Source organism: Trichomycterus rosablanca, chromosome 1 (assembly GCF_030014385.1).
Source record: "Trichomycterus rosablanca isolate fTriRos1 chromosome 1, fTriRos1.hap1, whole genome shotgun sequence".
In the NCBI taxonomy this organism is placed as follows: Eukaryota; Metazoa; Chordata; class Actinopteri; order Siluriformes; family Trichomycteridae; genus Trichomycterus; species Trichomycterus rosablanca.
Window position 1 is genome coordinate 20268499 of NC_085988.1, and position 25021 is coordinate 20293519.

The window sequence follows — 25021 nt, forward strand, 5'->3', positions numbered from 1 at the left end:
CAGTGGATCTATGACTGATCACTGGGTGCTGTTTTTTGGTTGGACCACTATTCTTTCATTATTGACTGACCATGTTTTTTTGCAAAGATCTTCCAAGTCCTCTGACCTAAACTCCATAAATAAACCTGTGAAATCTGAAGAGTTGAGTCTACAAGCATGGATTTTGAAATCTGAAGAGATGCTTTACATTTACATTTGTGGCATTTAGCAGATGCTTTTATCCAAAGCGTCTTAAAATTATGATTTAAAATTAAGGTCCCTGCTTACGGGCCCTACAGTGGCAATCTGATATTTGTGGGGCTGATTTAGCTGCAGTCTTTTTAAAAAAATGTTTATGCATTTTTCTCCCCATTTAACGCCTCCAAATTGTCTTCAGTTGCTGACAGACTCCAGATTTGCATCCAGGGAGAGCACGCCGCTGCCCACACCTTCTTTACACGTGTACAGCCCTCGTGCTTCCTGCATCGGCGTTTCTTCTGCCAATCAGGGTCCTTACACAGCGTATGAAGACCCACCCACCCGCATATAGGGTGTGTTCGAAAACCTAGTGCGCTCTCTACATAGACAGCATTTTATGTCATCCTATGTGTGCTCCCGAGAAGGAGGCTGTTCGAAATCCTAGATGCCTTAATAAGCTGTCTAGTTAGGCATCTTAACGAGTGAGCATCTTCAGGAACGAGTGAGCATCGGTCCTTAGTGATCAAGGCAATCCCAGCATTCAGTGCGGTAGCTCTTCTCTTACAGAAAAATAAAAAAAACATGGCGGACTGTGCGGAGAAACGAACTGAGTTATTTTCAAATGTAAATAAATAATTATTGATTTTTAATTTGTATAAACTTGTATTTATTTGCAAGTTTGGGCGTGTCAGCGAATTTAACCGTTAGTTAGTTGACATGCTAGCGTGCTGTGCCACCCCATCCCATTGGTTTGAATGGCAAGATGCTAACTGTGTTAGCTTAGTAAGCGAAACTTGATCTTATTGCTGTCTAAGTAGTGCGTTTGAATAACCTGCCTTATAAGTCAATGACTTATTAGAATCCTCTCTACTGAGGCAGCTGCCTATGTAGGCAGTAAGACAGTAAAGCAGCTTACTAGTTTTTGAACACACCCATTGTCCCACCCTGCAGATACGGTGGCCAATTAGTATCTGCTGCAGGCACTGCCAATTATGCCCGCCAGATGCTGCCCAGTCGACCGGTGGCAACACTGAGCCTCGAACCCGGGAGTTCAGAAACTCGGTGCTGGTGCTTCAGCGGAATATCCCACTGCGCCACCTAGGCGCCTTAGCTGCAGTCTTTATCCTTACTGGCCACTTTAGACGTTTTCAGTGGATCTATGTCTGTCAATGATGAGAGAATAGTGGTCCAACCAAAAAACAGCACCCAGTGATCAATGACCATGTTTGTTTTTTCTTTTTTTTTTTTTTTTTTTTTTTTTTAAACCCGGTAAAGCCTAAACCACCAAATTGAATGCTTAAACCAGTCCTATGAGTGCTAAATGGTTCATAACCCAAATAATATTTGGTGATTGGGTGTCTTGGATTAGCTTTTCTTGGATGAATAGGTGGAAAGCAGTGACAATATCCAGACAGCTGTTTGGTAAAACTTGATGAAAAGATTAATGAAGCCACGTAGATGAACAATCTTCAAGAAAATCTTCCAGTCTCCTTGTCCCTAATATAAAGAAGCATTTCTACAGCATGATCCTGCCACCGTCATGATTTACAGGGATGCTGGCTATTTTTCACCACACAGTACATTTTCCCTCTTGTTGCCTTTACATGCTTCTTGACAAACTCTAGGTTGGCTGTCTCATGCCTTTTACTCAACAATGGCTTCCGTCTTGCCACTCTGCAGTACTCCATCAATCAGCACTTTCTGACTTTATTGCAGAGATGGTTATCGAACAGCTTTTCTCATTTTTGCTCAGGGCTTTTAAAGCTTTTAGCCTTTTGGGTTCTTTTAACTTCCTGAGCGAAGCAGTTTTTGCCCGGATGCCCAATTTGACTAGGCAGCCAATTCTGGTAGGGTTTAATGTTGTTGACCTTCTTTCATTTCAAAATAATTGAGGCCACTGTGGTCCTGTGAACATTCGCAGCCTTTTATATTGTTTTATATCCTTGCCTTGATTTATGTCTTGCCACAATTAGATTGTGGGGATCCACAAACAGTTTCTTGGACATCTTGGCTTAGTTTTTGTCCTAAGAATGTAATGTAAATTGTGGGCACTTGTCTTTGCAAACTATTTAAATTCAATATTCAATATACACTGCATAACATTAAAACCACCTCCTTGTTTCTACACTCACTGTCCATTTTTATCAGCTCCACTTACCATATAGAAGCACTTTGTAGTTCTACAATTACTGACTGTAGTCCATCTGTTTCTCTGCATGCTTTGTTGTCCCCATTTCATGCTGTTCTTCAATGGTCAGGACTCTCCCAGGACCACTACAGAGTAGGTATTATTTGGGTGGTGAATCATTCTCAGCACTGCAGTGACACTGACATGGTTGTGGTGTGTTAGTGTGTGTTGTGCTGGTATGAGTGGATCAGACACAAATCAAATGATGATTTTATGCTTGAGTGAGAGAATGGTTGTAAGAAGATGTACAAATATGCAATGTTCAAGTTCACAGTCTATGAGGTGTTGGGAGGGGTGATGGAGGCCACAGCTCTTGGGAAGAAGCTGTTTCTCAGTCTGTTCGTGTGTGCACGAATTGCTCTGTACCGCTTCCCAGATGGTAACAGGGAAAAGATAGTTCCCAGGGTGTGTTGCATCCTTACTGATTCTGTCGGCCTTGTTCTGTAAACGGCTGTTGTAAACACTGTCCAAGTTGGGGAGTTCGGTCCCGATTATACGTTCCGCCGCTCTGACCACCCGACGTAGGTCCTTCCTCTCTGAGGCTGTGCAGCTGGAGTACCACACAGTCATGCAGTTGGAGAGGATGCTCTCGATGGTGCTGCGGTAGAAGTTCACCAGGAGTTTTTGAGGAAGCTGAGAAGAGCTCTTCTGTTATGCTGTGAAGAGCATAACATTGACTAATCATTAAGCCTCTATCATCCTTTCGGTGTGTGCCACATGTGCCATTGCCCATGTAGTGAGAATAAGGTGAAGAAAAACTTATTTGACCATCACCCCCTCCTAATTTTATTTATTTTTTCCAAACCAAAGTCTGTGATTTCTGCTTCACTAATTTCGATTAAATGCCTGGAGAATAGTTCTGAATTATTTCAGAAGTCTGAGTCAGCATTTTATACACTGCACAGAGCATGGTAGGATGTTTATTGCTGACTGATGCAGAAACCTGTCTTAAATCTTTCCTCTCATTTTTATAAGTTTACTTATCTCTGCAATATAGTGTTTGTAAAATAATTAAGCTAAATAATGAGAATTCTTACACTGCACCAGTCAGCTGGCCTTTAAATCAACTCCTAATTGCTGCAGTATCAAAATACACCGATCAGCCATAACATTAAAACCACCTCTTTGTTTCTACATTCACTGTCCATTTTATCAGCTCCACTTACCACATAGAAGCACTTTGTAGTTCTAAAATTACTGACTGTAGTCCATCTGTTTCTCTGCATGCTTTGTTAGCCCCCTTTCATGCTGTTCTTCAATGGTCAGGACCCTCCCAGCACCACCACAGAGCAGGTATTATTTGGGTGGTGGATCATTCTCAGCACTGCAGTGACACTGACATGGTTGTGGTGTGTTAGTGTGTGTTGTGCTGGTATGAGTGGATCAGACACGGCAGCGGTCTAGAAGATGACCAACTCAAACAGCAACAATAGATGAGCGATCATCTCTGACTTTACATCTACAAGGTGGACCAACTATGTAGGAGTGTAATGGAGTGGACAGTGAGTGGACACAGTATTTAAAACCCCCAGCAGTGCTGCTGTGTCTGATCCAGCATACCAGCACAACACACACTAACACACCACCACCATGTCATTGTCACTGCAGGGCTGAAAATGATCCACCACCCGAATAATACCTGCTCTGTGGTGGTCATGTGGGGGTCCTGACCATTTGAAGAACAGGGTGATAGCAGGTTAAAAAAAAATATGTAGAGAAACAGATGGACTACATTCAGTAATTGTAGAACTACAAAGTGCTTCTATATGGTGTTATAAGTGGAGCTGATAAAACTGAAATGCTTGAAATGTTATGATGTCTGACAGGAGATTAAATTAATCGTAACTAAACAGCAAATATTATTTATGCTGAATAGAAGCAAGAATACAGTTGGATTAATGAACACAGACATGAGAATACATCAGTCAGACAAGAACTGAAAGCAAAAATGATACTTTTCTCTATTGGCGTCTTTCTTTTTTTCACCTCACCATAGATCTACCCAGTAAATCATATTTTAATCATGGTAACAGTGCCTGTCTACCTAAATTTCTTATTTATTTAAGTAATTGTTTATTGATTAGTGATATTTATGCAGTCAATAAAATCATTGTTTTAATGGTCTCAGACTGCATCATGTGCAATAGCTATAATTAGTCTATTTATTAAGCATGTTTTTACTGTAAAATGATCTGAATTGCTTACAAAAAAAGAACATTTCAATGCACTAAAAATGTTTCCATAAAATCGCAGAAGTTTAAGTGGCAACCATTCTGACATAGTGTTTTCCATAATTATTGGTATAATTCTTGGTAATAATGGGCTTAAAAATAAGTAAAGACAATACCTGGTACCTTGTAGCTCGACGTCCCCTTAACTCGAAATCTTTAAAATGACACCTTCGTGGAGAAATTTGTCCCCTTAAACTCGATGTTTCTTTAAAGAAAAAAAAAAGTATTTACTTAATTTCAAATTAACAATGAACAGTCGCTTTGTTCAGTGCTCAGCTTGCGGGAATACGTCATTCAAGTGCGTATATGAGACTAATCTGCATTATATCTGGGGGTTCTGACAAATTGTGAGAATCACGTTTTCCGAGTTTAAGACGCTTGCCATTAAAAAAAAATAAAAATAATAATAAATAAATAAAGCGTAACGTGGATTAATGTACTAAACGAACGACACAGAAACACTAAACTTCTCTTAATTATTACTGCTCCTAAGTTCTCTTCACTAATGAAATTCCTCCCTCGTTGTTTTAGTACAAGAAGTCTATTTAAAAACACTGAAATACACATGAAAAATCAGTATAAAAGTACAATAAAACCTGCACTTTACTTTTACTTCTTTATTGTTTCCTTATGCTTCTTAATCGTGGAGATGCTTGATCTTGGAATACTGTATTCCATTTAGTAAACGCGAATTCACAAACGGTGAAAACAGCAGAAAAGCTCAAAAGCTATTTTGTCACTACTCATGTGAATGCGCCTTTACTGAACGGAGTGCGGTATTCAAGATCAAGCATTTCTGTCTTTTAATTGTATTTTTTTTTTTTTGTATTGTATTTGTGTTGTTTTTAGTGTTGAAGTGTCAAACAACCCCATTATTTTACATTAGCCTAAAGTACATGTAGTTCCACAGGACCATAGAATGCATTAACAGGTTTCCCATACATCTTTATGGTAAATAAAACCTTGAAACTCGATGCTTTTAAACCCAGAACCAATTGACGTCAAGTTTTGGGTTGCCACTGTAATCCATTAGCATAATCGAAAATATAGTTGCAGTAACTAAAACCTTCAACCTTAAAAGTTACCCGGACAGTACGAACACCGCTTAACGTGAAAAATAAAGCATAACATGGCTTGTTGTACTAAAACAATGACTGATGAATTTGGCAGCACAGAGCACTTCTAATCAGTACAGAGCACTTATAACCAGTAATAACGAAGAGAAGTTGAGTGTTTCTGTGTCGTACTTTTAGTACATTAAGCCACGTTACGCTTTATTTAGGTGAAGCTTTTTGCGGATTCAGAACCCTGAGCTGCAAAACCACCACACGTGAAGTTAATACAGCTAAACACAGATACATGTGGAGCTTTTAGACTGGATTTGATGGTTATTTCACACAGATGGATGTTCGTGTCGTGGAACTTCAGTGATGTTTTATGCCTTAAGCCGAGCGCTGAGCAAATCAGCTATTTACACCAAGAGTCGCGGTGAGAGCAAAGCACAAAACACTTCTCAACTGTGACAAACACGTCTGTCTTCTTATCACCAATAGTTGAGCGATGCTTTTTGTATAAAAACGAACATCTGTAACAACAGCACAAATGCTCGCAGGTAATCTACATGAACCGCCATCATGTTACTACTCTTTACTTTCGTTGTGTAACGCCTACCGTTGATGACGCAGGCTTGGTTCCCAAAAATTGGTGTAAACGCGGGTCAGTTCTCTACAAACATCAAGGTTCGAAGAGACCCGAACAGAGTTCTTTTAGTGGAAAAGTGCTATAAGTGTATATTGTGATCATTTTTAACCACATATTGCAGAATAAGAAGATTGGAATAATGCTTTTTTGCCCCACAGACAATACAAAAGTTATTCCTGGCCAAAAATGTACCACTCAAGTCACAAAAATACACTGTATTTTCAATGGGGTATGAACTTAAAAAAAAAAAAATAGTATATACTAAAAGCAAAACTCGCTAACAGCACTGTTTTGTTTGCTATTGAGAGTTGTATGTTACAGCAAGAGAGGGAGATCAGATGTGTCACTTGTGAGAAGTAAGTCGAAAAAACACTCATTTCCTGTTTGACAGCTGCCACTCCACTGAGAACTCCAGTGCACAAAGTGGAATTCAAAAACAAAACTGTTCAGCTGTGTAAAAAGTTCTATCCTGTACTCATCTTTGCCCTTTCACTTCCTCGATTCAAACACTCCTTCGTACAATTTTTTTTTTCACTGGCTGTATTCTCGTTTTTTGCAGACTCAGGCGGTTTCGGATGGGGGTAAGTACATTTCAAGTGTACTGCTGTTATTTTGTTTTCCCTGATGATTGATGTATTTAATCTTTCACGTCTGGTAGATTTGAAAGTGGAAATTAGACATTGCTGGACACATGATGGATTTAGGTTAAGCTTGAATAAGACAATTGGCAAGATTAAACCCCACAATTTTGCAAATGTATTAAAAAAAGAGAATGTGATAGATGGTTTAAATAATAAGTATAACTTATCACAGCAGCAAATTGGGGATGGCAACATTGGTAAGGATAAATGTAAAAAGTTTTGAACCAATGTTTTGGTGTTTCTTAATCTTGCACTACAATTTAAGTGAGTCTCACTTACTTACTCACTCACTTTCTTAACCGCTTGTCCAATTAGGGATGGGGGGGGTTGCTTGGTGCTGGAGCTTATCACAGCTTTTCAATGGGCACAAGGCACACAGTAACACCCTGGACTGGGCGCCAGTCCATTGCAGGGCAGACACACACACACATCCACACACCCATTCACCTATAGGGCAATTCAGTGTCTCCAATTCACCTGACTGCATGTTTTTGGACTGTGGGAGGAAACCGGAGCTGCCGGAGGAAACCCGGGACAACATGCAAACTCCGCACAAAACAAAAACAGTGCTACCCACTGAGCCACCGTGCCACCCGGAAATACAATTGGAGATAAAAAAAAATGTGTTTATTTAAGGGCCACCAAGCCTCTAAATGTACAATTGAACACCACCTCAACGGTTCAATTGTTTGAAAAGGCATGCTAGAATAAAGGTAGTTTGAAACAATCAGGGTGTGAACTGAGTAAATATACAGATGGTGAAAAATTATCAAATACCCAAACAACCCAATATCCTTTACCTTTGGTACAGGTTTTATCGTTTAGGCTTTTTTTCTTGTTGGGATAAAGTTATTCTTGTTAGGATGTATACCATAAAGTACAAGAATAAAAGGTTGGTTGCTGCTGCTTTATGTATGCATGTATTTATTTATTAATTTATTATTAATTCATTCATTTATTATAAAGGTTGGCGGCACGGTGGCTAAGTGGGTAGCACTGTTGCCTCACAGCAAGAAGGTCCTGGGTTCGATCCCCAGGTGGGGCGGTCCAGGTCCATTCTGTGTGGAGTTTGCATGTTCTCCCCTGTCTGTGTGGGTTTCCTCTGGATGCTCTGGTTTTCTCCCACAGTCCAAAGACATGCAAGTGAGATGAATTGGAGATACTAAATTGTCCATGACTGTTTGATATAACCTTGTGAACTGATTAATCTTGTGTAACGAGTAACTACTAACTAGTGTTCTAGAGCACTCGAGTGTGTGTCTACATCATGCCAAGAAGAAAGGTCATTAGTTATTACCTCAGCTACTCGTCAGTCTGAGACAGGTTATAAGGTCATCTCTGAAATAATTATATATTCACCGTCTTAAAGCAACTGTCTTAAAAGCTTTTCATGTTCGTCAATCATAGAATTGTGGAAGAGCGCTTTATTTTCCCCTCAGAATCTAGACGTTGCCGTTTTTAGCATAAAATTAACATATGAACACATTTGTATCCCTTTACCCATCTTTAGCAAGTGTGCCAGTAATTCCCTAGCTGCATGTGATTACTGAACTTGCATGGTACCTAACCCGAATAATGTTGGCGATACATAAAACTGGGATAGTAAAGATATATTTTTACTGTAAGTTGCTGAATGTGTGTGTATATATACTGTATATATACAGTGTATCACAAAAGTGAGTACACCCCTCACATTTCTGCAGATATTTAAGTATATCTTTTCATGGGACAACACTGACAAAATGACACTTTGACACAATGAAAAGTAGTCTGTGTGCAGCTTATATAACAGTGTAAATTTATTCTTCCCTCAAAATAACTCAATATACAGCCATTAATGTCTAAACCACCGGCAACAAAAGTGAGTACACCCCTAAGAGACTACACCCCTAAATGTCCAAATTGAGCACTGCTTGTCATTTTCCCTCCAAAATGTCATGTGATTTGTTAGTGTTACTAGGTCTCAGGTGTGCATAGGGAGCAGGTGTGTTCAATTTAGTAGTACAGCTCTCACACTCTCTCATACTGGTCACTGAAAGTTCCAACATGGCACCTCATGGCAAAGAACTCTCTGAGGATCCTAAAAGACGAATTGTTGCGCTACATGAAGATGGCCAAGGCTACAAGAAGATTGCCAACACCCTGAAACTGGGCTGCAGCACAGTGGCCAAGATCATCCAGCGTTTTAAAAGAGCAGGGTCCACTCAGAACAGACCTCGCGTTGGTCGTCCAAAGAAGCTGAGTGCACGTGCTCAGCGTCACATCCAACTGCTGTCTTTGAAAGATAGGCGCAGGAGTGCTGTCAGCATTGCTGCAGAGATTGAAAAGGTGGGGGGTCAGCCTGTCAGTGCTCAGACCATACGCCGCACACTACATCAAATTGGTCTGCATGACTGTCACCTCAGAAGGAAGCCTCTTCTGAAGTCTCTACACAAGAAAGCCTGCAAACAGTTTGCTGAAGACATGTCAACAAAGGACATGGATTACTGGAACCATGTCCTATGGTCTGATGAGACCAAGATTAATTTGTTTGGTTCAGATGGTCTCAAGCATGTGTGGTGGCAATCAGGTGAGGAGTACAAAGATAAGTGTGTCATGCCTACAGTCAAGCATGGTGGTGGGAATGCCATGGTCTGGGGCTGCATGAGTGCACCAGGTGTTGGGGAGTTACATTTCATTGAGGGACACATGAACTCCAATATGTACTGTGAAATACTGAAGCAGAGCATGATCCCCTCCCTCCGGAAACTGGGTCGCAGGGCAGTGTTCCAGCATGATAATGACCCCAAACACACCTCTAAGACGACCACTGCTTTATTGAAGAGGCTGAGGGTAAAGGTGATGGACTGGCCAAGCATGTCTCCAGACCTAAACCCAATAGAACATCTTTGGGGCATCCTCAAGCGGAAGGTGGAGGAGCGCAAAGTCTCGAATATCCGCCAGCTCCGTGATGTCGTCATGGAGGAGTGGAAAAGCATTCCAGTGGCAACCTGTGAAGCTCTGGTAAACTCCATGCCCAGGAGAGTTAAGGCAGTTCTGGGAAATAATGATGGCCACACAAAATATTGACACTTCAGGAACTTTCACTAAGGGGTGTACTCACTTTTGTTGCCGGTGGTTTAGACATTAATGGCTGTATATTGAGTTATTTTGAGGGAATAATAAATTTACACTGTTATATAAGCTGCACACAGACTACTTTTCATTGTGTCAAAGTGTCATTTTGTCAGTGTTGTCCCATGAAAAGATATACTTAAATATCTGCAGAAATGTGAGGGGTGTACTCACTTTTGTGATACACTGTATATATACAGTATATAGATATATATAGATATATATAGATATACAGGTCCTTCTCAAAAAATTAGCATATTGTGATAAAGTTCATTATTTTCCATAATGTAATGATAAAAATTAAACTTTCATATATTTTAGATTCATTGCACACCAACTGAAATATTTCAGGTCTTTTATTGTTTTAATACTGATGATTTTGGCATACAGCTCATGAAAACCCAAAATTCCTATCTCAAAAAATTAGCATATCATGAAAAGGTTCTCTAAACGAGCTATTAACCTAATCATCTGAATCAATGAATTAACTCCAAAAACCTGCAAAAGATTCCTGAGGCTTTTAAAAACTCCCAGCCTGGTTCATTACTCAAAACTGCAATCATGGGTAAGACTGCCGACCTGACTGCTGTCCAGAAGGCCATCATTGACACCCTCAAGCAAGAGGGTAAGACACAGAAAGAAATTTCTGAACGAATAGGCTGTTCCCAGAGTGCTGTATCAAGGCACCTCAGTGGGAAGTCTGTGGGAAGGAAAAAGTGTGGCAGAAAACGCTGCACAACGAGAAGAGGTGACCGGACCCTGAGGAAGATTGTGGAGAAGGGCCGATTCCAGACCTTGGGGGACCTGCGGAAGCAGTGGACTGAGTCTGGAGTAGAAACATCCAGAGCCACCGTGCACAGGCGTGTGCAGGAAATGGGCTACAGGTGCCGCATTCCCCAGGTCAAGCCACTTTTGAACCAGAAACAGCGGCAGAAGCGCCTGACCTGGGCTACAGAGAAGCAGCACTGGACTGTTGCTCAGTGGTCCAAAGTACTGTTTTCGGAAATCAAGGTGCCAGAGTCTGGAGGAAGACTGGGGAGAAGGAAATGCCAAAATGCCTGAAGTCCAGTGTCAAGTACCCACAGTCAGTGATGGTCTGGGGTGCCATGTCAGCTGCTGGTGTTGGTCCACTGTGTTTTATCAAGGGCAGGGTCAATGCAGCTAGCTATCAGGAGATTTTGGAGCACTTCATGCTTCCATCTGCTGAAAAGCTTTATGGAGATAAAGATTTCATTTTTCAGCACGACCTGGCACCTGCTCACAGTGAATGGTTTACTGACCATGGTATTACTGTGCTCAATTGGCCTGCCAACTCTCCTGACCTGAACCCCATAGAGAATCTGTGGGATATTGTGAAGAGAAAGTTGAGACACAAGACCCAACACTCTGGATGAGCTTAAGGCCGCTATCGAAGCATCCTGGGCCTCCATAACACCTCAGCAGTGCCACAGGCTGATTGCCTCCATGCCACACCGCATTGAAGCAGTCATTTCTGCAAAAGGATTCCCGACCAAGTATTGAGTGCATAACTGAACATAATTATTTGAAGGTTGACTTTTTTTGTATTAAAAACACTTTTCTTTTATTGATCGGATGAAATATGCTAATTTTTTGAGATTTTTTGGGTTTTCATGAGCTGTATGCCAAAATCATCAGTATTAAAACAATAAAAGACCTGAAATATTTCAGTTGGTGTGCAATGAATCTAAAATATATGAAAGTTTAATTTTTATCATTACATTATGGAAAATAATGAACTATCACAATATGCTAATTTTTTGAGAAGGACCTGTATATAGATATATATGAAGGTGTAAATGTATTTTACAGTCCCCCACCTTTCCGATTTCTCTAAACAGAGCTGAACATGTCAAGGTCGTCGGGTACGGGTAGCAGTCAGAGTTTGAGTAGCACTTCTACTGGAGGAGAGGCTCCTCATGGAGAAGATGGTCCAGTTAACAAGGTCGTCAGCTGGGCTGTGGGCTTCGAACACCTGCTTGCGGATCCAGTTGGAGTAAACTACTTCACGGTAAAATCTCGCACCTAAACTCTTCTGAACTTTTGACTAATTTAATCTCATTACACTTGATTCTGACTTGAGCATCTTCACTACACTTGGTCTAATACAAGCACGATTATCTCCTCTGAAATGGTGTTTGCTCACGTTTGACAATATTGTCACCTTCTACTACAGATATTTAATTGGTAACCATGTCATTGGTGGGCTAAAATTAGTCAGAATATACAGGCAGTGTGTGTGTGTGTGTTAGATACTAGCTAAAGATATGTCTTTTATATGCACCCTGATTATATGTTCCATATAATGACAATAAAACCTATCCTACCCTATGTATAAGACCAATACAACATAAGCCCAATTAAACCAAGACAGTTGTTACAGCAAGTTATTTTACCCAACAAATTTAAAAACGACCAATGCTACTATTACTTAAGCATTACTTAAATTATAAGCATACATACTGCATCTCACAAATTGCACATGCCTATCAGAGGGCATACATACAGAAAAGATAAGAATACTTTATTATTAGGTATTTTGAGTTCTTATGGCCCAGGGGGGAAAAACCTGTTCCTTAGCCTGGTGGTGTGGGCTTTTATCAACCTGAAGTGCCTACCCAAGGGCATTAGAACGAACAAATGAGCAGGATGAAAAAGATCACCTAGGATAAATGAGCACCGGCTGAGACCAAGCAAGCGGGAGATTTCCCCCAAGGAGGGCAAACGGCAGCCAACAATCTTTTGGGTAAAATTTATAAGCCCTTGTAAAGCCTTCTTGTCAGCTGCCGAACAACCTGGGTACCACACATTTATACAGAACGCTTTTATACTTTCGATAGTGGACCTACAACATCAGGAAGATGTGGCCATTTCTCTCCATGGAAGCCACTCAGATTCTTCTGCAGTCATTTGTAATCTCACGGTTGGACTACTGCAACTCCCTCCTGGCAGGAGCTCCCAAGTTCACTATTAAACCCTTGCAACTCACTCAAAATGCAGCTGCCCGTCTGGTTTTTAACCAACCTAAACACTGCCACATTACCCCACTGCTGCGTTCTCTTCACTGGCTTCCTGTAGTTGCACACATTCAGTTTAAAACACTGATGCTCACCTACAAAGCCAAATATGGACCAGCCCCAAGTTACCTTCGTGGTCTAATCAAACCCCGCTATGTACCACGCAACCTCCGAGCCACTAGTCTCGCTCGACTTGATCCTCCACCCAGAACTCGAGGAAGACAAGCATCAAGGCTCTTCTCTGTACTGGCACCCAGGTGGTGGAACGAGCTTCCTCTATCTGTCCGAACATCCGAACAAGTCTTTCACTGTCTTCAAAAGACAATTAAAAACCTTCATCACCTCTTTACTAAGCACTTAAGCTGACTTTGCTCTTATTAATTTCTTGCAAAAAAAAACTTTGGTTCTAACAGGTTTTAGCAGATTTGTATTCTTGGACTGATATTTACTATGGAAGCACTTCTGTAAGTCGCTCTGGATAAGAGCGTCTGCTAAATGCTGTAAATGTAAATGGACCTATAGAAGGTTACCAACAGCTTTTGTTCCAATATAACCACTGTTAGGCCTTCTTCACAAATTCAGTGTTAATAGACCAGGATAGCTCCTCTAAGATACAGATTCCAAGATATTTGAAAGAGGTTTCCCTTTCCACAACATCCCATTCTAAACTTCCTTACATCTATAATAATTTCCTTGTACATTTAATTATAATGTAAATTATACATTGTGTTAAACTTTGAAAGCGGCTAATTTTAAATGAATAAATTAATATTTAAATTAATATTAAATTTAAACATGATGGCCTCTCTGGTGGCGCAGCGGTAAAACACACTAGCGCACCAGCGCTGGGTTTTCGAATACATCGTATTGAATCTCCGCTCTGCCATCTGAACAACGATTGGCTGCTGTTCAGGGATGGGAAAGCCAGACCGGGGTTCCTCATAACTGGTGCAATTACGACCTCTGCTGGCTGATTGATGGTGCCTGCACTGAGTTGGGAAATAACCCTGATCATAAGGCTGATCCACATATGAACTCGCCTCGTGCAGGTGAAAAGAGGCAGTCGGTACTGATCGTGTGTCGGAAGGGGCGTGTCCATTGTTAAGCTCCTCAGTCAGCAGTGGAGGGTTGTATCGGTAGAGGTGAAGCATAACACAATCAGGGTAATTGGATACAACTAGATTAGGGGAGAAAATTGGGGGAAAGAATTGGAGAAAAAGAGGAAAAAAAATTAAATATGATTCTAATATTAGTTTAACGTTAATGGTTTTTTAGCTTGAATTTATTAGTTTTAAACTTTTTAAAATAAGTAAATGTGAACAGAAACAGAACAGTTAGAAGGTGACGGTTAAAATAATGTTGCTATGAATGAGATTAATGTGTTTTTAACTAAATACTCAAAATCTACTTAGGAGTTTATCATATTGTGTAACTTCTTTAAACAAAGTTGTTTAAAAGATATAAAATGTGGCGTCCAATGTCTTTTTGAAGAAATGCTCTTATTCACTCACTAATGCTGCTCTGCCTGATACATGGTAGTGTGCCTAGATCTGCTGCAACTGCCATTGTCTAGTGTGCTGAGGAAAAAAAAACCTCTGACTTGTGTAGTTCAGTTCAGTTTCCATCTGCTTTTCCTGGTGAGCATCGCGGTTGAATCAGGCTGAGAAGGTCAGCTCAGACTTCTCTTCCCCTGGGGTAATACCCAGACGTTCCCAAGTCAACTGTGAGAGAATCCTTCCACTGGGTCCTGAATCCCTGGAGTCTCCGTCCAGTGGGACGTGTCGGGAACAGCTCTAGTGGACATCAACCAGGGGGCATTCTTCTAAGAGCAATGTTTTGTATACTTCAGATGTTTATATTTACAACTTTCAACAGACTTTTATCCACAGCGTATTACAATTATGACTGAATACAATTTGTGCAATTAAGTCTTAAGGGAACAGTGGGAACTTGGTGGCAGTGGGCTTGAACCGGCAACCTTCTGATTACTGTTCCAGTATGTTAATCGCTGAACTACCACTTGCTCAATATTCATTTTCATGGGGGGGGGCTGGATGGAAGATTTCCATCTAATGACTCAATGCAGAACATGTTTGTGCAACCAGCATTGCTCACAGAACAGAGCACCACCACCAAACCTGCTAAACCTTAATGCAACTGCTTATCTTTCATTAGGAAAGGAAGGGGGTTTGCTTTGCCTTTGTGACTGACACACAAGTCATTCTGTCTGGGAGTGTTCTTGGTTTTCCTGATATTACCTCAACTCTCTTAGTTTCCATTATTGCTGTCTGCAAGCTGATGTGTCAAAACATTTAAAATCTGTCTTAATATGAATCATCACATTAGGTTTCACATCTCATTAGCTCATTAGCATCAGGTAATTTCATACAATCTGGAGTTTTCAACAGCTTATTCATTCTAATGACAATTCCTGGCCTGCCATGTTTAAGGCCTAGTAAGTCAAGTTCATAGCGACTGAAATGTTGTCCAGACTTCTGCAACTGAATTATTTTGTAGTTTGGTTACATTAAATAATCAATGAATTACTTTATAAGATACACCGATGAGGCATAACATCATGACCACCTTTCTAATATTGTGTTGGTCCCCCTTTTGATGCCAAAACAGCCCTGACCCGTCAAGGCATGGACTCTACTAGTGCCATGTGTTCCCCAGGTATGTGACGCGCACACACACCCGGCCAGCCACGTGATGTAAAAGAAAACGTGATTCCTCAGACCAGGCCACCTTCTCCAATGCTCCGTGGTCCAGTTCCGATTCTCACTTTATCACTGTTGGTGCTGTCAGTGGTTGATAGGGGTCAGCATGGGCACCCTGACTGGTCTGTGGCTATGCAGCCCCATACGCAACAAACTGTGATGCACTGTGTATTCTGACACCTTTCTATCAGAACCAGCATTAACTTCCTCAGCAATCTGAGCTACAGTAGCTCGTCTGTTGGATCGGACCACACGGGCCAGCCTTCGTTCCCCACGTGCATCAATGAGCCTTGACTGTCGCCAGTTTATTACCGTTCCTTCCTTGGACCACTTTTGATAGATACTGACCACTGCAAACCGGGAACACCCCACAAGAGCTGCAGTTTTGGAGATGCTCTGACCCAGTCGTCTAGCCATCACAATTTGGCCCTTGTCGAACTCGTTCAAATCCTTAGATTTGACAGAAGAGATAATCAGTGTTATTCACTTCACCCGTCAGTGGTCATAATGTTATACCTGGTCGGTGTATATTGCAAAATAAATTATGAGTGTATGTATAAAGCAAACTGTGCATAAATATGCAAAATGTACTTAATGTACCAGATGATGGTCTACGAGATATGACGATCTATTGCACTATAGTTAAAAAATGAGCGAAGTTTAAATATAAAGAAACATTTTTTTATTAATTTTTAAATTAATAAAAAAACATTCTGTAATGGTTTATCTTTACTTCTAATAATAAGCATAATGTGGAATTTGGCCAGGAACTCATGTTGTTGCGTATGGGGCTGCATAGCCGCAGACCAGTCAGGGTGCCCATGTTGACCCCTGCCCACTGCCAAAAGCACCAACCATGGGCACCTGAGCATCGGAACTGGACCACGGAGCAATGGAAGAAGGTGGCCTGGTCTGATGAATCACATTTTCTTTTACATCACGTGGATGGCCGGGTGCGTGTGCGTCGCTTACTTGAAGAACACATGGCACCAGGATGCACTATGGGAAGAAGGCAAGCCGGCGGAGGCAGTGTGATGCTTTGGGCAATGTTCTGCTGGGAAACCTTGAGTCCTGCCATCCATGTGGATGTTACTTTGACACGTACCACCTACCTAAGCATTGTTGCAGACCATGTACACCCTTTCATGGAAACTGTATTCCCTGATGGCTGTGGCCTCTTTCATCAGGATAATGCGCCCTGCCACAAAGCAAAAATGGTTCAGGAATGGTTTGAGAAGCACAACAACGAGTTTGAGGTGTTGACTTGGCCTCTAAATTTCCCAGATCTCAATCCAATCAAGCATCTGTGGGATGTGCTGGACAAACAAGAGGAGAGTAATGTAGCTTTACAGATGTACTGTTTATTATTGTTTAAATATATTGTATAATGTAATTTTTCATAAAATAAATTTATTGATTATTTAATTTAACCAAACTAGAAAATAATTAAATTGCAGAAGTCTTATACATGGCAGGCCAGGAATTGTCAGGTTGTGTAGGATTGTTATCTCATTTGTTACACTTAATGTGATCCCCAGGCTTTTCTCCAATCAGAGGTGAGTGCAGAAAACATCCTCTTCTGGCAAGCATGTGAGAAGTTTCAAAAGATCCCACCTACTAATCTGGATGAGGTATGACATATTTTATCTTCTAAATGCAACATTACCTTGACACATACACAGGCATAAAACACATAAAAAATGGTTTTATTCTTTTCATTTTTAACAAAGTAAATGCGAGTAAAAAATAACCCTTGTGGATTACATATTTTTAAACATGATTATTGCATTCTTCTTTGGGTGCCTAATTACTGCATGAAGCACTATAAACCGACTTCCAAAATTAAAACAAATCTTAAATGGCACTATTAAAAAATACAAAGGATTTGAGAGTATGATTACTGGTGATACCAGTGATAGCTCAGTGGTTAAGGTACTGGACTAGTAAACAGAAGGTTGCCAGTTCAAGCCCCGCCATCACCAAGTTGCCACTGTTGGGTCCCTGAGCAAGGCCCTTAACCCTCAATTGCTCATGCTTTGGATAAAAGCGTCTGCTAAATGCTGAAAATGTAAATGATTATACCAAGTCCAGTAACACCATTTCTCAATCCTTGTTTTTTAAAAATGTTTTCAGTTGTCAGATCAGGATTACTTCTGCATGCTGTGTTGGAAGTTCTTTATGGTATAAACTGTGAGTCAAGTTAATGCAATGCACAGTTTTGCCATCGTCTGGTTTGGAGTGATTCACATACTTCTTGAAGTTTTTCACAGAACGGCCAACGTTTCATGGCAGAATGGTAACTCTTTCTAAACGGCACACTTGCCACTTATTTAAAGTGTGTCAACATCTCAAAACATGGCCAAACATCCTGATAAAAAAGGAGGATGATAGCCTAGCTCTTATCCATCTTGTACAACACCTCACATCCACTGCATGAGTTTGTAGGGGTTCTAACAAGCTTGTTTAGCACCAGACTCCTCTACCTCCTGTTTAATAAGGAGCGCTATAGCAGGTCCTTCATTCCAGCAGCTATCAGGGCTTACAATAAACAATCTGACCCTATAACCAATGACCATTCATCGCACTGTATGTTCTTAATAACAGTTTCTAATGTACAGTGGACCCTTGACTTACAAATTTAATTGGTTCCGAAGGGCTGTTCTTAAGTCAAAATGTTCATTAGTTAAACCTATTTTTCCCATAAAAAATAATGTAAATAGAATTAATCTGTGCCAGACCTCCCAAACCTCCCCCTTACCTAACCTCTCTAATGTCTTAACCATACCATACCGTACCATACACCATAATACATTGTATCTACCAGAAACAACAATGACTCATATTTCTCTTTTATTTCCTTCTTTATTTCAATAGCGTTGTATTTTGTAGGTGTAAATTCACGAAAGAATAACTTCCTTCTTCTCAAACTCAAAACTTATCTATTACTCAATGTCCATGATACACAGTGACAGCTACTGGCAGGAGTAATTATACAACAACAAAAAACTGCACTTTCTCTGCATCTTCTACGGGGACATTTTAATACATAATGTTTGTATGGTAAACCGTTTGTAACTCGAGGATCTACTGTATATATAAGTGCACTACAAAGGCTCAATAACAATTGTATTACAATATGTAATATTTGAATCATATTTACATTTATATATTATATTAATAATAAAATATAAGAAAGTACATTTACTTGTTTTACAAGGGAACTATTTAGTGTAAATAACTACATTGTGTTCCAAATTATTATGCAAGTGAAATATTTATATGATTTTGTTATATTTTTCATCTTTTTAGATGTCTGGTATCAATCTCAGACAGGTTTGTTAATTAGATTGCTGGATGATCATGGTTAAAGGGAAAGTTACTTAAAGAGACTTCCACATTTATTAAGCAAGTCACAGTTCTCATGCAATAAAGGTGATCTGATAAAGGCAAGTAAGGAAAGTTTTTGTCAGACAAATAATCTTATTAAAAGGGCATTTGTAAAAAAATCCACTTATGAGCAGCAAACATGTATTTGAAGCTGCTGGTGCCTTATTCACCGATGATTGCCATACTATACTGGAAGGTCCTGATGGATAGAGTTCTGGATGACTGGTGAACGGCCACCCTGTTCCTACAAGACTGTGACGTCAGCAAGGAGGTGGAAGAGTGATGATTTGGGCCGAATATTGGGAAGTGAAATCGTAGGTTCCTTTAGGGTCCCTGAGGTTGTTAAAATGACCTGAACGAAACACCATTGACTCTTTAGTTGCTATGAGCATGAAAGAAGATCATGGTTTGGCCACCATCATCTCCTGACCTCAATCCTATTGAGAACCTGTGGAGCATCTTTAAAAGGAATCAGTATACCTCAAAACGGCAGCTCTGGGAGGCAGTACTGGCATCCTCAAATGGAATACAAGCTGTACATGGACTTACAAGTTTATAGGATAAGAGAGTTGTTAAAATCAACTCAAGGAAAGGCTCTCACATACACTATATTGCCAAAAGTATTCGCTCGTCTGCCTTCACACACACACATATGAACTTGAGTGACTCCCATTCTTAATCCATAGAGTTTAATATGTCGGCCCACCCTTTGCAGCTATAACAGCTGGGAAGGCTTTCCACAAGGTTTAGGAGTGTGTTTATGGGAATTTTTGACCATTCTTCCAGAAGCGCATTTGTGAGGCTGATGTTGGATGAGAAGGCCTGGCTCACAGTCTCTTTAATTCATCCCAAAGATGTTCTGTCAGGTTAAGGTCAGGACTCAGTGCAGGCTAGTCAAGTTCTTCCACACCAAACTCGCTCATCCATGTCTTTATGGACCTTGCTTTGTGCACTGGTGTGCAGTCATGTTGGAACAGGAAGGGGCCATCCCCAAACTGTTCCCACAAAGTTGGGAGCATGAAATTGTCCAAAATCTCTTGGTATGCTGAAGCATTAAGAGTTCCTTTCACTGGAACTAAGGGGCCGAGCCCAACTCCTGAAAAACACCTTCACACCATAATCCCCCCTCCACCAAACTTTACACTTGGCACATTGCAGTCAGACAAGTACCGTTCTCTTGGCAACCGCCAAACCCAGACTCGTCCATCAGATTGCCAGACGGAGAAGCGTGATTCGACTTTCCAAAGAACACGTCTCCACTGCTCTAGAGTCCAGTGGCTTTACACCACTGCATCCGACGCTTTGCATTGCACTTGGTGATGTAAGACTTGGATGCAGCTGCTCTGCCATGGAAACCCATTCCTTGAAGCTCTCTTCACACTGTTCTTGAGCTAATCTGAAGGCCACATGAAGTTTGGAGGTCTGTAGCGATTGACTCTGCAGAAAGTTGGCGACCTCGGCGCACTATGCACCTCAGACAAGTACCGTTTTCCTGGCAACTGCCAAGCTCACATATACACTATATTGCCAAAAGTATTCGCCTTCACACGCATATGAACTTGAGTGACGTCCCATACTTAATCCATAGGGTTTAATATGATGTCGGCCACCCTTTGCAGCTATAACAGCTTTAACTCTTCTGGTGAGGGAATACTTTTGGCAATATAGTGTATGTAACTTGGTATGGAAATATAAACTTTTTAATTTAAGTTTATTTTTTGTAAAATGATCTGGGCATGCAGCAAATAACAGTTCTTTTGAAAATAATATGACTCATTATGAGCCATTGAATGGTTTCAAAAAATGAATTCTGCATAATAATTTGGAACTACATATTTTGTGTTCTTTTCAAAAAAAAAAAAAAAAAAATCCATTGACATTGTAATAATAAATTGCAAGACATTGTAACATGGTGTACACATTGTATGCAGTTTGTCTGGCATCACTAAGGGGATCAATAAATCTTATATTATCTAAACAAAGTAGTTTGAATGATTTAAAATGATTTTTATATTAAAAAAAAACATACTCAACAACTGATCCGGTTTGAAAACAGATGCAAGTTAACAAGCAGACAGATTTAATTGATATTTCGGAGCAAGACCATAATCTGTGTTTATCTGTAAAACGTATTAAAAAACGTGTTTAGTCTAATTGAAGCTAATTATCATTAATTAATGGGGACAGACTGTTGCCTCCTATGCTCTGACCTCTGCTTACCTCTCCCTCTGCTTGCATCTAGCTAAAGAAAGAGGCGCATGCCATCTATGAGCTCTATCTGTCTGATAATTCCTTCCACGCTATAAATATAGATGACACTGCTCGCACTAATGAGAGTGACCTGGACAAACCTACACCTGATATGTTCAGCAAAGCCCAGCAACAGGTACACAACACAATGTTGCATTAACTAGGTATAGGTAACAGATTAAGATTTATCCCTCCCTTGTTCACACACTTTTTCATGTGTTGTTTCTTTGTCTCTGAGCAGATCTTTAAGCTCATGAAGTTTGATAGCTATGCAAGGTTTGTGCGTTCTCCACTTTATCGTAGCTGCACGCTTGCCAGTGTTGAGGGACACCCGCTCCCCATGCTTGACTCCCAAAAGTGCCTCACTCCTACCAATGACCGAAAGGTAAACTGCTTTGTTTTATTTATTTATTTATTTATTCACGTTTTTATACTCTTCAAATAATTAAAGTGACCATTTAGGCATAACTTTTCAATTTTTTATATAGGTCAGTCTCATAGTGTCAAACTTCAAAACAGTTATATTAGAGATTTGTTAAAGAGCTTATATGGATTCTAGATTGGTAGTTTTATGCTAACCTTTCCATGTTGGCTTGTATTCTTGTATAAATTAAGCCATATTTTACACTGATCAGCCATAACATTAAAACCACCTCCTTGTTTCTACACTTACCATATAGAAGCACTTTGTAGTTCTACAATTACTGACTGTAGTCCATCTGTTTCTCTGCATGCTTTGTTAGCCTCCTGTCATGCTGTTCTTCAATGGTCAGGACTCTCCCAGGACCACTAAAGAGCAGGTATTATTTAGGTGGTGGATCATTCTCAGCACTGCAGTGACACTGACATGGTGGTGGTGTGTTAGTGTGTTAGTGTGTGTTGTGCTGGTATGAGTGGATAAGACACTGCAATGCTGATGTAGTTTTTAAACACCTCACTGTCCCTGCTGGACTAAGAATAGTCCACCAACCAAAAATATCCAGCCCACAGCTCCCTGTAGGCAGTGTCCTGTGACCACTGATGAAGGTCTAGATGACGTCCAACTCAAACAGCAGCAATAGATGACCGTCTCTGACTTTACATCTACAAAGTGGATCAACTAGTTAGGAGTGTCTAATAGAGTGGACAGTGAGTGGACATGGTATTTAAAAACGCCAGCAGTGCTGCTGTGTCTGATCCACTTATACCAGCACAACACACACTAACACACCAGCACCATGTCAGTGTCACTGCAGTGCTGAGAATTATCCACCGCCTAAATAATACCTGCTCTGTGGTGGTCCTGTGGGGTCCCTGACCATTGAAGAACAGTGTGAAAGCAGGCTAAAAAGTATGTAGAGAAACAGATGGAGTACAGTCAGTAATTGTAGAACTTCAGAGTGCTTCTATATGGTAAGTGGAGCTGATAAAATGGACAGTGAGTGTAGAAACAAGGAGGTGGTTTTAATGTGGCTGATTAGTGTATAAGGGCAGATGTGGTTTCAGGTTTTTATACCAACAAGATAAAAGCTGTACTTGATACAGTGGATCATTGGTTTGAAAACCAAGATAACACCAAAGTAACACCTGAGTAAACATTTAGAATTAGGTGCATCTCCTGCTAGATTAGTATCAAAACCTGCAACCTCAATCGCAAATCGTAAACAAGATTAGAGTCAGGGGAACATTTTTTAAACCTTATTTGGTTTAATAGAGCATCCCAGTTTAGTGTCATTTTTGTCTTTCCAATTCATTCCTACCATCTTAAAAAGTTATTTATAATCTCTTAACATGCTTGTTGTTAATTAATTTTCCTGTATTACAGTTTTTTATGCAATTTAAATATTTATATTATCATTTATTTCTCAAACTAAGCAATTTTCAATTTTCCCAAGTATATTATCCAAAGACAATCATGCTAATACAATACTAATGGTAATTAAATGATTTTATGTAGGTAAACATTCATACATATCTCTGCATCGTCCCTGGGAGTCATAAAAGCCCAATTATATTTTAATGTGATGCAGGTGCAACACACTCAACTGTTCTACAAAATGTTTCACTCCTACTTTGCCCAATCATGATTTTTTTTTTTTTTTGTTAAGCTGTTTTAAAACATTAAGATTGGTAAATTGGTTACAAGTGAGGGTGTAATGATTGACCTTTTGGTGGATCTTCATTTTAAGCCTTTGCCACACAGGCTGGGTCATGGCTCACCACCTGTTGCCACACTTCAGAAGAGATCTGTCACTTGGTGTAGTTCAAAAAGAGCAATTAGGACGCCCGGGTGGCGCAGCGGGATATTCCGCTAGCACACCAGCGCCGAGATTCTAAGAGGGCATAATTGTCAGTGCCTGCACAGACACGTTTCTGCTAAGGCGGGATGACCGGATTATGTGGGTGGGGTCTTCAAATGCTGTGTCAGGACCCTGATTAGCAGATAGAGAGGCACCTGAGCTGAATGCACGGGTGAAAACGGGCTGTGTGTGGGTCGGAGGAGGTGTGAGCAGCACCATACCCACCTCAACTGAAATCGGGGATCCCCCGCAGTGGAAGACAAATTGACTACGCTAAATTGGGGAAAAGTGGGAGAAAATGCATAAATGAAAATAAAAAAGATCAATTAGTAACACAGGATTGCAAATATTTTAGGGATTTCACCATATATTTGAATGGATTTAGGAATCTGAAAAAATCTAAGTCCATGGGGGGTTAGGCCAGAAATCACTGTTAAATGTGCATGACCTTCAAGCCCTTAGAAGGGACTGAGAAATGCTCAGAATATTATGATTAAATATAGGCACATTGGATTGGGAGCATTTCAGAACATCATTGTAATATAAATACAGCTAGAAGCATCATACAAGTTATGAAAAAACAATTCAACTCCACACCCTCATAGATACACAAACACTAACCACTATACACACACACACACACACACACACACACACACACACACATAAAAAAGCAAATCGACCACTACCTTGACATTTAAAGACTGAACCTATTATCCAGCCATGATAATAGCCATAGTAGCTGACATGGTGTTAAGAGTAAAACAAAGAGAGAGCCATTCATCAGTTACTCGTGCAAAAACACCACCAGGTTAAGATTGAAAGACTACACACATCTGTCTTGGTATGGGGTGCACCAATGCCCAAAGCATGGGCTACCTGCCAAAGCAGCATGGCTTTGTGGACACAGTGTGTGTGCTTGACTGCCTGTAGTTTAGGTCAGCATGAGGAGAATTAGACTATGGCAACGACATATGGACATGGCCTGTTGAGCATCTAAAGTCTTGAATCAAGCGAGAATGGGCAAATTGCTAAACTGCTGTTGGTATCTTCAGTTCCCTAAATGATTAAAAACTGTAATTAATAGAAAAGGTGATGTAACAGTGGTAAACATTCCTCTGTCCTAAACTTTTTTTTTAAGTGTGTTGCCAGCATGAAAGTCTGAACTTAATATTTACAAAATATAATTAGTTTGGTCAGCGAAAACACGGCAATTTTTTTACTTTTGTTATTTATAGAAAAGTTCAATTAAATACACTGATCAGCCAAAACATTAAAACCACCACCTTGTTTCTACA

General features: G+C 40.3%; 1 protein-coding gene across 1 annotated transcript in view; it reads left to right on the forward strand.

Annotated features, from left to right (window-relative positions):
* Positions 1–2608: 2608 nt before the first annotated feature.
* Positions 2609–25021, forward strand: part of rgs14a (regulator of G protein signaling 14a) — a 33300-nt gene continuing 10887 nt past the window's right edge. The window contains exons 1-5 of the mRNA XM_062994457.1: positions 2609–2744; positions 11912–12081; positions 17346–17438; positions 21437–21580; positions 21686–21829. Of these exons, the coding sequence (XP_062850527.1) occupies positions 2609–2744; positions 11912–12081; positions 17346–17438; positions 21437–21580; positions 21686–21829 (687 nt within the window). The remainder of the gene's footprint in view (positions 2745–11911; positions 12082–17345; positions 17439–21436; positions 21581–21685; positions 21830–25021) is intronic.